Here is a 14,561-nt window from a genome sequence, read left to right as displayed (position 1 = left end):
TTTTTAAATGTCAGTCTGTTGAAACTAAATACAGTCTCTTGCTTTTGCATTTTGTTTTGTAATTTCAACATATCTCTGAATTTAGCTTAAAACATTTAAAATTTGAGATTTAAATCAAATTACTTAATTTATTAACTCAAAATTTATTTTAAATTTCGTTGGGTTTTTTTTTTTTTCCCCTCAAATATAGAATAAGCATTTAGTTGTTATTTTGGATAAGCAGTGTAATTAGAATATCCAAACGAAAGAAATCCATGCAGCAGAAAACTGCTCAGACAAGTGATTTTAACACTGATACTTGTGCAGTTACACCCATTTTGAATTTATATTTGACATCTGAATATAAGTCACAAAATCTGAATATTTATCTGCTAGAGAAAAACACAATGAAGAATTTCTTAAAAAGCTGTAACTTGAAACTCTGTTAGTCTGACTCATTAAAATAGGCTAATACATCCTTTGTCATAACAGCTGATGTACTTTTCATCTTGGTAGCTACTATACACTAGGCTTTCTTATGAGAAAAATAAAAGGATTTCATGAAGATTAAAATGCACCACTTCAAATAAGTTAAAGTGAAAATCACAAAACTGTTTGCTGTATCATTATTTACTGGAGACTGAATTCCATCTTCTGCACATCTTTTGAGAAAAAAAGTAAAACGGGCAATTACAAATCTGGAGTAATACCTTTAATTCTGGGAAACAACACACATCACTCCATGGGGAGCATCTAGATAAAATGTGTTAAAGCAAAGTACAAAGACACCCATGGATGAGTTGCCTTGAGAGGCAAGTGGTTCTCCCTCAGTCTGGGGCTCACCAGGAGATTTTAGGACAGGCTTGTCTGTCCTAAACACACGTTGATGTTGCACCCTGGGCTGAACTTCCCCACCAGAGATATGCTTGATGATGCTGCAGATCACTGAAAGCAGCTTTGTGACAAGATTTTGCATTCTTTATTTCTTTGAATGGTGAAATATACTAACTTGGACAATTCCCAGAGGATTTGGAATTTTAGAAAGACCTGCACTGATATTAGTAAGATCTTATGAGGTCCAAATGTTCCAAAAACTGCTACTGTTCCACTGTCAAAACCTTTACAAGATGGCAGCTATTTCCCATTATGATGAATAAACCCATCATGCAAACACATGTGACCACACTGACACTGAACCAAGAGACAACTTTAATGGCTTTGAGGACTAAAAAATTATTTGATAGGCTTGTAAGACCCATCTTCTACAACTATTGCAAGAGACTTCTGCAATAGATGTTTCACATGTAATTTGGAGTGGATTACATGTTCAGCAATAAATGCTGCACATGTAATTTTACATAGTGTGTAATTTCTCTTATTTTTTTCAATGCTGGATTAATGGTCAGGATCAAGCAATCTTGGTGTTACACAGGTAGGGGTTTTGTATTAAAACAGGGTCAGGGATGATGCTTCTCTTAGACGGAAAAAAATCATAGATGCCTCTCGTGCAAAATATGGAAAAAAAAGTGTTATATACTTTTCACTTGTAAAACTCAAAGCAAAACTAATTCCAGTAACGAAGGACAGTTTGGACTTGGTCTTCCATAACAGCAAGTTTCCCTGGTGAAAGTAATGCTGGTTTTGAGGCTGTAAACACACAACCTTAATTTTTTAGTTATGATTATACAAATTCAAAACTTGTTCTCTTGCAAAACCCACTTAGAGCCTTATGACTCATAAGAAGTGGAAGATGATTCACCACTTTCCAAGTATTTATAGTTCTGAATGCTCCACTGCTATGCACTGGTAACTGTTACCTATTGAAGATCTCTAGCAAGTCAAAATATACTGTGCAGAAGAATAAATGAAATAACAAGAAATCCAGTGTATGCTCAAGTACAGCCAACTGAAGAACATTGCAGCTGTTTTCTGTGATAACACCTGAGTTATGTGCTGGGCTGTGTAGGCTGACACTTGCTTCTGTGTGATCATAAACATGCATTTGTAGAAACCTATACCCAGTCATGATGGTTAACAGAGATGAAATTACTGAAAATGTGCAAAAAAATATAGCAACCAAAATTCTCTCAACACAAATGTTTCGTGGTAAAAAGGCAACTGATATACCAACTACATTAACAGTTCACCACAACTTACTTCTGTCTGTCAGGAAAGACTTGTGAATAAAGTTAAAGAAGCAAATGTCAACCTTTTTGCTTGAGTCAGCTGCAGATACCAGGGCTGACATAATGAAAGCGGAGTGTGATAAAATAGATCAGACAAGCTTCCTTGGATAAAATGAATGTGCAAACAAGTCCTGCAGCCCAAATAGGAGGTCATTGCATACTATTCCCTACTTATATCTTGGCCTTAAATTATACTAAGCAAATCCTATCAGGTTTCTTGATGTCTCAGCTCTGTGGAGAAGTTTGCTGTATAAGTTAATGTCAAGAATAGCCACACTTTCTTTCTCATGTATTTTGGATAAAGGTCGGAGTGAGACTCTGTGACTAGATTCAAACTTTACATGGCAAGCTAACACTGTGTTATTTCCATTTTAAATATCAGGATTAAAATGGATAACCTCATTTATATCACTTTATGATGAGATGTGTAATATCTTGTACCCAGGAAAAGGAGAGGAACAGCAGACTGAGAATTATAAACTGGGGGGGTTTGATTCATATTTTGATGCATTCGTCTGCTGTATGAATTATTCACTTTAAAATAGAAAAAGGGGCTGTTGTATTTAAGTACCTAAACTGGAATTTAGAGGCCTAGCATCAACTTTGACTACATAAGAACAAGCCTTAAGTAAATCTGTCTGCAAGCCTCTCACATCCATTTGCCTGCACCTGTACTAGAGCCATGACAGGATAAGGTCTTGTACAACTTCTGCAGGTGCCTGTCAAGCTTACTCTCAGTATAGCATGGAATTTATTGCTGTAGTTCTAAGCTCAGTCTGAAGTATTTTGCAGTAAGGCATGCTTAATCAGCTTCACTGGGCAGTGAAATTTTCTATTCACTGAAGATGCTTTCCATACTCGATACCTGCCAAGACCAGCATGGCCAAGGCATAGCCCATGCAAGAACTTCTCTCAGCCAGCCCCTTTTGCCTCAGCAGTGCTTGGCAATAGCCCCTGGGGCAGCACAAAACCACTCATTTTCTCATTCCTATTCTGTCCCTTCAGAAAACTGAAGGTATTTCTGAAGCAAGGCTCCTACTAGTGATGATTTAGTTGTTAAAAGCATTAAGCTATCATGTTTATGCTATAAAAGCCAGACTAGATCTCAGCCTTGATCTGTGACAGCTTATTGTGGCTGATGCCTTATTTTCTAATGACAGTATTTGAATGCCCCAATGTAGATCATGCTGAACAGATTGATAAAAGGATTACTCAAACCCAATGCTTTTAATTCTCAGCAGCAGGAGATATATCTTTAAAACTTCAATTTCTGAATACATCCTACAAAAGAATTTTTGCTACATAAATGCAGCCTTTAACCATGTACACCTTGGGTCTTAGAAGTGGTGTTGAAAGGCAAACCTCCATGAGGAGACTTTTTCTTTTGGAACGCACTACACACTTACTCCAAAACAAGCAGTTCTCATCTATTCAAAAGTCCAAGTGTGCTAAAAAAATTAAAAAGCTATAGTGTCTTTATCTAAAAGCAATCCTGTTGATCACTTGTGGGCTAAGGCAGTGTGCAGTAACACAGCCTCTCTCTGCAGTCCAGCCTGCAGAGAAAATATGCCCAAAAGCCTCTGACAAGCACATGATCTGAGATGCTGCCTGCCCAGTCTCTTTTCTACTGCTGTCTCTATCTGGGCTACTACAGACCAAGATATTGCCTTCAAATTCTGGTAATCCTTGAGCAACAACTTGTCAGGGTGAGGGGAGAAAGGGGGGGAAATGCCGTGTTTGCCCCATTCTCACCCTTTCTACTTACATCCAACAGGGAATTTTGGGTATGTGAAGGCTGATTCTGACTTAGTGTGAACAACATCATGTGGGACTGCATTAAGTCTTACTAGAAATTAGATTCTAAAATAACTTCCTAGGAATGCTCAAGATTCTAGTATTTGTCACCCCATTTTTTTTTCACTGGCTAAGACTGGCTGTGACTGGAACACATTTCTTTCTTTTCTGACCACAGTGGATGCAGAGTTTCAGAGGAGATACCTTGCATCATCCAGTGGAAACCATGGAGGAAATGTGTTGGAGATGAGAACACCTACGGATGTGCCTGGAATACCCTTTATTTAAGATGTGCCATGCCCTGAGCAGGGAATATTTCCTTCTTTATTGTGCTCTATTAACAGTAAAAAAACCAAAGAACGAGTCTAAGAGCCCTTCCTTGTGACATCTTAAAGCAGATTAAAGTCATCTTGCTAAAGAAGGCTGGCTTCTCTGATTTCTGTGTGATACTGCAAAGGATTTCCCACATTCTTTTATGGTCTAGTACTGCAATTATTTTAACTTGTTCCAGGCTTCACACAGCTTGTCTCTGTCACAGGCTTTTAGTAACACCTTCATGCATCATCCTATGGGAAATACTTAGGGCACAGTCTTCTCTATATAGTCACATCTAGACTCTTCCTGTGAACATTATAAGAAAACCAAATTCGGTGCCACAGATGGCAAAATTGGATGTGGGATGCTTAATTTGAATAACATTCCCTTTTATTCTATGCTGGCAGGGGAGCAGGGAAGGAATCTTCTATTCATGGAACAGGGAAAGAATCTTTTCAGACATTTACTTCTGTCTCCCTTCCCTGCTGCTGTGCTAAAGAAAGGCACTGGAAAATTGTTCTATTTGCCCACTAAGAGTAAGACAGCAACTAAATTAACCTGAATTATTAAAAATTAGAAAATAGCAATAGTAATTAAACTTACTGAAGAATAGCTAAGTCTGTGGTATGCCCTTACTTTAGAAATTATAGAACAGACTTCTAATAAACAGGGAATTATTTAGATATATTCTATCCTGCTTCAAAGAATTGCATCAGGTTAGGTAACTTACTGCTGTGACATGTGTATGAGTAGTAAATTTCATTCCAGAGGACATAAAACTTCAGAAACAAACTGAAATTAATGGGCACCCCACTAAAAAGTAATTTTCTAGCTAGTCCTCCAAATCTGTGTTTAGTACCATGGGTGGAATTCTCTATCATTAACCAAAAAACATACAGAAAGTTTTTATTGTCTCCCTAGAGAGAAGCCAGAGCACCAGGTATGCAATGCCACAGCACACATAACCATAAAGTAAATTAGCAAGTGTTGGTGGAAGCAGAAGTTGCAGCCAAATTATGTGAATCAAAGGAAAATTATGATGTGTGTTTCACCTTTCAATGTCTTGTTAATATGGCTTTTGCTGGAGAGGAAGAGAAATGGAGCTGTAGGTGAAGCATGCAACAAGTGGGCATATCAAGGGATCTGAGGCAAGAGAGAGCCTAAGAAAATGATGGAATACTAATTGTCTTTCCTCATGGACTACATCAACATTACTACTATTTCGTTGTGCTGCTGCTCCCAAGAGACTCATTGAAGGGAGACTTTCAAAATTTTTTACAGTTTCAGTATTTTATCTCCTATATTTTATTTTGCTTCTCCATGAAATAAATCTCTGTTTCACTGTTCTCCTTTGGCATTCGTAGTGGTCTCATCAATGGAGGTCATCAATACCCAAATATTCTTACTGAGCCTCAGTCTCATGACCACCCAATTTATGCATAATCTTCACAGATGGTACATGATTTCTAGTGGGAATTTCCAACTCTATTTCATTTAATAGGAAAGAAACTATACCTCTGTAACTGATTACCTTTACTGAAATCCTGGAGTTTATTGTGAGTAAAATCTAGTTCCTGCTTGCAAACACAACGTATTAAAAAATACCAGGAAAATTAAGTTCTGGTCTTGCTTTCTTCTGTTTCTTCCCTGAGTAGTACAAAAGGCATACACATGGCTTAACATTTAAGGCTGTGAAATATATTTTTTAAAAAATGTCAAAAGAAGACCCTGGGAGAGGTTGGGAAGGGGAGGAATCCCCTGTCCTCAATGCTAGGCATGAAAACTTGATGGGAAATTACTTGAATAAATAAGCTGCAAAACCTTCAACTGAAAAACTAAATTCATGTTGTTGTTCCCTTAAAAAACAGCAGTGAAACCTTTATGAAGATTAAGGAAACAAAATTAAGGCTAAAAAGCAGTGTGTCTCGAACTGAGAAATTGGTACATCAGCATTTCCAGAAGCACAGCAGGTAGCATTAACAGAAAAAGTATTAAAAAAAAACCTCTTCTTGAGTACAAAAAGTTACCACACATATCAGGAGCCAAAGCACACCCATCCACCTCCTTATGTATGAAGTGTGTGCTCTGAATAAGCCCCACAAACTGACAGCACAGAAGGAATTGGAAAGATAACAGACCCTATTTATAGAATGGCTTTAATATCATGGAATCATCTCCATGTAATTATCATCTGTTTTCACATAAAAGAGGCGTATTCTTCACTTAAATCAGTGGTAGAATTATCACTTATTTTTCCATATATCTTAAACAAAGAAGCATGTGTGCAGTATCACAAAGAAGAAACTATAAGAGGTAGGCACTTTCATATTTCTCTATTTCCACCTATTAAAATGAATCATAAAATCAGTCTCCTTAATTAAAAAAAAAACTTAAAAAAAAATCCAAAAACAGATATGTGGAAATTCACAAAGCATTATCAGAAGAAAATATTTGTGACCCTGTAGAGTCCTTATGTCCTAGACTATAAGAAACATATCTGATAGTTTGATTTAGTTTAACATTTTGTAGGTCACAAGCAGTTACTCTGCCACTGAAAAGGACTCTTTTTCCAAAACCATTCTTCTGAATTTAAAAATCTTGCTACTATGTTCAGTATTGTTCAAATACAGTTGGTATAGAATATATGAAGAAAAAATTCTAACAAAGAAATGACTACTTGCTTGTTTTCAACTTTCCATTCCTCAGACTTCTCCCATTACTTCTTATTTATTGCAATGCAAACATAATTGTTTTTCCTTTAGCAATTAATTGTGTAATCACCTACTAAAACTCAGGAGTTTCAGTTTGCTCATTTAGTGTGTTTTTTTCCCAAGTCAACATTTCCATTTTGAAATAGGAAAGAAAAAAATCTTCATGGATGAGTTTTTCAATCAACTTCCTCTACATTCAGAGCAGAACAAAGTTCCTGCTCTGGAGCTCCTATTGGGAAAGGATGCTGTTTGTCCTGAGTGAGGCAGCAGAATTGAGCACCCCGTGGGACTCCCTGTTCCAGCAGGCTGCCTTTGCTGCTCCAGCCACACTGAACACCTGCAGCTGTGCCTGAGCCTTCCCCAGCAATGCTGCTGCTGCCCAGCAGGCACATGAGAAGACTCTGTGTGAATAAACTGCTACCAGCTATGGTTGTTCTATCAGGTGAAATAATTTATGAGTTACCACTTAATATACTTTAGCCCTTGCTATCTTTGTCTTCTTCATCTCCATATATACAAAGAACTGCAGGACATGCCAACTTTTTCTGTTCCTTTTATATGGTTTAAAATTAAAGAGCATCTTAAAAAATACTCCAAGAAAATAATTTAGTTTAAAATTAAAATTAGAAATAATACTTTGAATTGCATTATCAACCATTACACTTAATCAACATACTATTCTTTTTCTATTTTAAGCTGCATAAGAAAATAAATTCTAATAATATTTAAATATCAAGCATGCTAATGGATTTTTATAGCCATACTTACAGAAAAAACAGCAGCCAGAGTCTCAACAGCACCAGTGCTTAGTGTAACATAAGGGATTGTTTCACGATCGATCCCAGATTCACTAAAGATGTTGTTTGTGTAGTACCAGATCTGCATCAGAGAGAATAAAATGGGTTATTAATCACTACAACATATCAGTATTCTGTTCAACCATCTAATCTGCTCAAGGTGAGACTTGTTAAAACTCTGAGCATTCCCAAATCACCGAGGGCCAAACAGGACAACAGATGTAGGAAAAGTGCAAATTCCAGGTGGATTAGGCACAGTGCTGCTGTAGTTCCACTTGAACACCCAGGCAGAATCACAAACAGCTTCAACTCAATTTAGCTTAATTCACTTTAGGAGTAAATAAAAAAAACTCACTTTAAGCTTGAGCAACAGGATACAAATAGGTTTTGTGTGGATTACCAAGCAGGTTGATGTAGCTTTATGGAATACTTCAATAACATGTAACAACAGAGGAGAGAAAAGAAAGAGATGTTGTAGGCACTGAAGCAGCTGCTCATTTTTGGACAGAAGGTCTGAGTTGTTAATTCTACCTTAACCTTACTGGAGTGTGGACATCTGCAGCCAAGCCATCCCCCCAGTCTGTCTTTATTGTCCACAAAAAGAAAAGATACTTTTAAGATTAGAGTTGCTTGGGGAAAAGTAAAATGCTGTTTTTAAGATGAAATTAATCATAGACTCTAAGTAGCTGTCACTAATGGACAGAAATACAGGTTGTGTGACTTAGAGGAAGTCAGTCATGTTTAGTCAATAAAGCCATATCCAGCAGTGGCAATATCCAGGCAGAGAATATATAGTGGCAATATTCTAAAATAACAAGTCTGGCAAGCATCAGAGTTCTATTCACACCAACCATGTTCAAAAACCATATATTTATGTTTGACTCAAGGTGAGAAGGAAGAACTAGCCAGAGATTTTTGGCTGCCAAAAGCATGCAAGAAGAGGAGTCAAAAAGATAATTGATTTAGTAGAATGAAATGAAAAATAGTTGAAATAACTGATTACCAAAACAAAATAAAGTTCTAAACCACAGGTAATTTATCTGTGATAACAAAACTCAAAGCTCTAGATAAAGATGGCACTAAACCTTGAAGTAGCAGTGATATTTTTTCCCATGTGCTCTCAATTGGTACAAGCCCTAGCAGGGCAAACACTGCTAAATACAAGGCTTGTCTGATGGATGGAAGTGCTATGATTGCACAAGGAAAACCCTGTTACCTGCCAGTATATTATGCACTTGCTACAGCTGTTTGTCAAGAAACTAACTCAGCAGTTTTATGAAAAAAAAAACAAACCACCAAAATTAAAAAAAAGAGTAATTCTAAATTCCCAACTAGCCCTCCAGCAAAGTTGTTTGTTCCAGGGCAAAGAAGAAAATCCAAATCATATTACATAAACCCCAAGTAAAATAACACAGCAAGGAGTAAAAAGTCACCTTATCACCTTACAGATAAAGAGAAACTGACTGAAGACTTATGCCTACTGCTGGCACACAGCTTTTAGCAGAGCAGATGCAGTGAAAAGAAATGAAAGCAACAAACTTCTCTACATGAAGTAATCTGCCCTTGTGCAGCACATGCTGGAGTTAATGATGCACTGCCCTGCTGACACAGAGCACAGACAAACAAAACCAAGGGTCAGTTCCCAGCTCTCTCTGAAATGTTTATGCCCACTCACAATTTTGGGGGGACCCAGTACTCTGGCAATGTATTCACTTCCCATATACTTATATAGTATATAAGCAGAACAAAGTAGCACAAAAACTGTGACAAAATATTTCTCTTCCTCATACTACAAGTTACAAGATTGATTTAGTGCAGTAAAGTTAGAAAACATGGAATTTAGGAATTTCATCCTTGATACCAGTTTTGTATAGCAGATCTTCTAAAATGACAGAGCTATTGCAGGTTTGCACAATTTAAAAGAGAAGAAAGAGGCCAAAGAGCCACTTAGAGCAGTTAACTGGTGAATGAAATTTGCTAGAATGCAACAAGAACAGAAGATGTTTTGCAAGTGGTTTCACAGAAGAGGATGACTGACCAACTACTGACCACTGATAGTAAGACTAAAAATCTGGCAGAGCAAAACCAGAATGAGATTCACAAACTTATTACTCTCTGTAGCAATACAAAAAAAAAAAATAGGATAAAAATTAACAGAGTCTACAGCTTTCAAGAAAAAATTGAAAGGTTTTCAGCCTGTGTACCATTAAGGAGAGAAAAAACAGGCAAATTTGCTGGGCATACTCACTAGGCTAATGACCACTTTTCTAATTTCACTGAAGTTATTTGTCTAATGTGGTTTTTGTTAGCTAATGACTTCATCAGCTAAGAAAATTAGCTAATGGTTAGGCTAAACATTTTTTTAATGAAAGAGCTGTGGAAAATGGTGCAGAAGGCTCAAAAATTAAATGGACAATAGCAGAGGCACAGGTTGTGGCACAGTGGATCTCACCCCTTCCTACACTGCCTGATGCTCTCCACACCACCGTGAAGAACACATCATGGCACATCTTTTGCACATTGAAAACAAGCATTGTCCCACAGATCCATCCCAGAATAATTTCTTTGCACCCAAAATATAGGCTGAAGAACAGACCTTACAGAAGCCTAGGGATCCCACTATAGGAATGACTTGTACAGTTTATTCCTTGACATAAAAAAATATAACCTTCACCAGTGAAAACTTCACTGTAGTTTCGTGACTTCTGAGATAAAACATGGGGGATAAATAAATTTATTATGGCTTATATGTATCAGATAAATGTTAACAGAGTAAGAGAGACTAATAAATCATTTATTTATGTCAGTTTATGTCAGGCTGTCTGGTATTTTGTTATAATTGGAAACACTAAGATGATTGGAGTGTCACCACGATTTCTATTCCATGTGGTAATAAACAAATGTACTCTTTTAAGCAAAACACATTTTTATTTGAAGTAAAATCCTTAAAAAGAAGCAAGTGTTCCCAGGTTCCAGGAGGATGATTACAGAAATCTGCCAGTTGGCAATGTCCCTGGAGAAGCACCTGAGAGTCTCGCCTGAAGGAATCCCAACATGCCCATATGCCCTGTCCAGATGGTAGTTGTGGAAAAGACCAGACTGACTAACAGGGCACCACAGACAAAGTAAATGAGTTAGAAGGAGCCTTCCCTGCCAGCAAAACCTTCCTGGTGCTGGCTCACAGCCAGCAGGTTGGTTCAGATGCTCTCAGGCAAACCAAGACCCAGGTTCAGCATCTGTCACCCCTGGACCTGTGCTCTCACCTTGGAGCTTGGTGACTTGAGCAGCATCAGCCAGGAAAGCCAAGCAAGAGAAGTTTTCGAAGCCTAGTCTCTTAATCAAGTGGTCCAGCTAATTTCTCTTGACCTCTTTTTAAATTTTCTTGGTTTTACTGACTCTAACAACCGTTTAAATGATCCATTTCAGATCATAATTTTTTATAAATTTTTTTTTTTCATGTTTGGTGACATTGCATAAGAGGAGAAACAAAATAATAATTAAAAAGGAAGGCTTGAAATAACTGACTCAACACACTTGTTTCCTGAAAAAGACAGTTTTTCTGAGGCATATTTTCAGAAAGTTGCCATTCAATGACACTTTTAAATAACTCTGGCATTTTGGACTGGACATGTCTGACTTTCCTACCATACCCTCACTTAAACCATGAGAGTGTGGCTTTTTTTCTGCCACAGACAATGGACTGGACAATTTCTATCAACTATTAAGTATCCTCAAAGTCACAAAACTCTTCCATTTCCCCAGAAAATTTAGCTGGGACTTTTTTATTCGGGCAATGTGCTCCATTATTTGAACAGTCTGTTTATTACTATAAGTGTCTTTTTTTCCCCTTATGTGTTGATAAACCTTAAAAAGACTGGATGACAAGATAATTCTGGGTTTTTTTCCCTCAAAAATGTATCTACAATGAGGAATAAAATAACCTGCCATTAACACTGAAATCCTACCATTAGAAGAGAACACCACCTATGCAAGCATTATTATAGTTTACCCCACAGGATCAAAAACCCCTCTAACTCCCTCCTAATATTTTGCAAAAAGCTTTTAGATACCAGAGTTCCAATTGCATTAATCTTTTAAATGGTCTAGGACAAATTAGTTTGATTTGGAGTCTTAAAGCTATAGAGATACCTGAGATAAGCCTGAGTTAGTGTTCATAGATAAAAAAGCACATGGACTTATTAGCCCTGGGGGCAAAATCTAGCTGGAAAATCTGCAGAGCTCAGCGAGAGTTCCTTGCAGCAGTGAGAATAATGCTTTTCATATATATATATAAGCAAGTAATGCCTTTGAGCTATAACAAAAAACCCTTTTCCTTAGAGGTGCTTCATGAGAAATTTTTTTTTGCAGCATAAAGCATCTAAGCCATATACCACAAACTGCAGCAAGGATAGTTCTGACTGGGTATAAAGAAAACACTTTTCACAGTGTAAGTGGTATAAACACCTGGCAGAGTTGCCCAGGAAGGTTATGCACTCTCCACCCTTGAATATGTTTAAAACTCAAATGCACAAGGCCCTCAGCAGCCTGAGACAAACCTGAAGTCATTCCTGCTCTAATAAGGGCTTGGATCAGGTGGGGGGATCGTCCAGCCTAAACTGTCCTGTGACCTTCTCATATAGGCTCAGATAGATGGTGAAGGAGACTTCTGATATCCATTAGCCTCAGACATGCTAATGGTCAACAGGATTTGCTGTTTTATGTCTTTTCCCTCTTTTGTTTCACTTTCCAAGACAGGAATATTGAAGCAACAAAAAAAATCAAATATGCAGTGTGACCTTTTAAAATCACTTGTAGGAAGTTTTGCTGACTTCTGTAAGTACTGAACTGAATGAATCCAAGCTGAAATGTCTACTGGAAAAGCCCTGAATAAGCATGGGGCATACTCAGAAACAGAGAATATGAGTATCAGAAGTGAAAGCTGCTTGCTCTTTGCTGATCTCTTCTACCTTTTCATGTATTCCTTTAAAGTTAACAGAACATGGCTTTCTTGAATCTTTTTTGTTTTAAAAGCCCCCAAACAATACAGATCTCTGTGGATCTTCCCACACGCTGCTCTCACAGAATCACTCCTAATAAGAAACAGCCAAAAAAGGGAACTCACAGAAGCTGGTAACTGGTATTGTCACAGTACAAGCTGGCTTGTACTGGGCAACTGATTCAGCCATATATGGGAAAAGCAGCCTGGTGGGATAGACATTCCTCCAGAGAAGGGATAGGATAAGATTCAGAACCAGAGAGGGGTTTGACCCAATGGGCTCCTGCAGAAACTGTTGGCCAGAGAGCTGGGCAGCCTGAACTTTAGATCAATCACAAGTTATGATGAGGAATATTAAGAAGGGTATTAAGGTGAAGCTGAGAACAATAGAGTGCTTTTTGTCACATGGATCACAGAGCGCTGTGTCTCTGTCTCAGACCCAGCACCATCCACGTTACAGGTGTAACCCAAACCCTGCCATGAGGGAAAGGAGCCCCAGGAGAGGCCTGCTGGAAGGACACTCACAGCATTGAGCCCGCAGAGCTGGTAGCAGCCCATGGTGACGACCACGGTCAGGATCTGCCAGCGCACCGCGCGCGTCCGCAGCAGCTCCGCCACCGACGCCAGCCTGGTGTTCCTCTGCACCCGGGACTCCGCCAGCACCTCCTCTAGCTCCTGAGACACGTCACCCTTCCCGAGGAACCTCTGAAATGCTGCAAACAGAGCACATGGGCTTCAGCCCAGACACTTGCACCGTGTGCATTTATAACTGTCTTGTTCTTTCAAATGGAAATGTTTGACACAAACACGAGGAATACACGGGCTGCAACTTAATTATTCTTCTGCCAACAGTATCATTCTGCTCTGGGTGTGATTTGGTTAATTTCTGCTGTTGGGCTCAGAAACTGAAACAAAACCATAAATTGTTTGCTCCCTACATGATCTCTTATATTATTTCATATACAATACAGCATCAGGTTCAGTGAAGAGTGAAAACCCCTTGTGACTTGAAAATATTCAGAACATTATTTGATTTGGCTACTTTTGCAGCCTAACAGTATAGCTGGCTTTATTGCTGGAGATAGATTGGATAGAGAAGTAGTGAGATGTAAAAATGCATGTAAGCCTGGTAAACCAAGAAAAGGCAGATATTGGAAAGAAATAGCTACTCCTCTTCACATTACCTCTTGTTTTTACTAGCATATAGGCAAGGCAAGAATTCACTTTGTCAAGGAGATTAATATCAAAAATAATTACCCAGAGCAGTTCAAGACTTTATATTTGCCAATGCTGGAATCATGGGAGCAAATTTACATGGCCAATGTAAGCAAGACACCATTTAGTATTGCACACTATAGCTTACTGCAATATCCTTGCACTGTGAATCATACAGGCTTGCCACTTCACACATCCTCTGAGATACCTCCAACTGGACATGATGTGCCTCCACCAGCCTGGTTTGACAGATACTGTCTATGCAGGTGATACTTCAGTCACAATCTAATGAGCATACCCCAGGGGTTGGCATTCTGAGAGATGTTTAAAATGCTCATCATCTCAGAGTGACTGCAGAGAAACAATGACATTACACACACCCCTGCAACAAGGCTTTGTGACTCAGTAGGATGCTAACACTCAAAAGAATCCTTTACACAGCAGGTCACATAAAATTGTTATTTTTATAAAATGAATAAGTTTGTTCAGTTCACCTAAAAGCCAAATCAATTTTTCTTATCCGCAGCTTTGCGTAACACTGCCTATAAACAAATGACCACATATTTCA

At 38.2% G+C, this 14,561-nt stretch overlaps 1 protein-coding gene across 5 annotated transcripts in view; it reads right to left on the bottom strand.

The window, feature by feature from the left end:
* The window catches only part of SLC2A9 (solute carrier family 2 member 9), a 98,421-nt gene that overhangs the window by 31,756 nt on the left and 52,104 nt on the right, over nt 1-14,561 (bottom strand). For all 5 annotated transcript variants that reach the window (XM_056490361.1, XM_056490362.1, XM_056490363.1 and 2 more), the window contains 2 exons: nt 13,304-13,491; nt 7,754-7,864 (listed from right to left, as the gene is read on the bottom strand). In XM_056490361.1, coding sequence (XP_056346336.1) covers nt 7,754-7,864; nt 13,304-13,491 — 299 coding nt within the window. The remainder of the gene's footprint in view (nt 1-7,753; nt 7,865-13,303; nt 13,492-14,561) is intronic.

This window comes from Oenanthe melanoleuca, chromosome 4, assembly GCF_029582105.1.
Source record: "Oenanthe melanoleuca isolate GR-GAL-2019-014 chromosome 4, OMel1.0, whole genome shotgun sequence".
Taxonomy (NCBI): domain Eukaryota; kingdom Metazoa; phylum Chordata; class Aves; order Passeriformes; family Muscicapidae; genus Oenanthe; species Oenanthe melanoleuca.
Note: the sequence above shows the minus strand (reverse complement) of the source record. Positions and strands in the feature narration are given on the sequence as shown.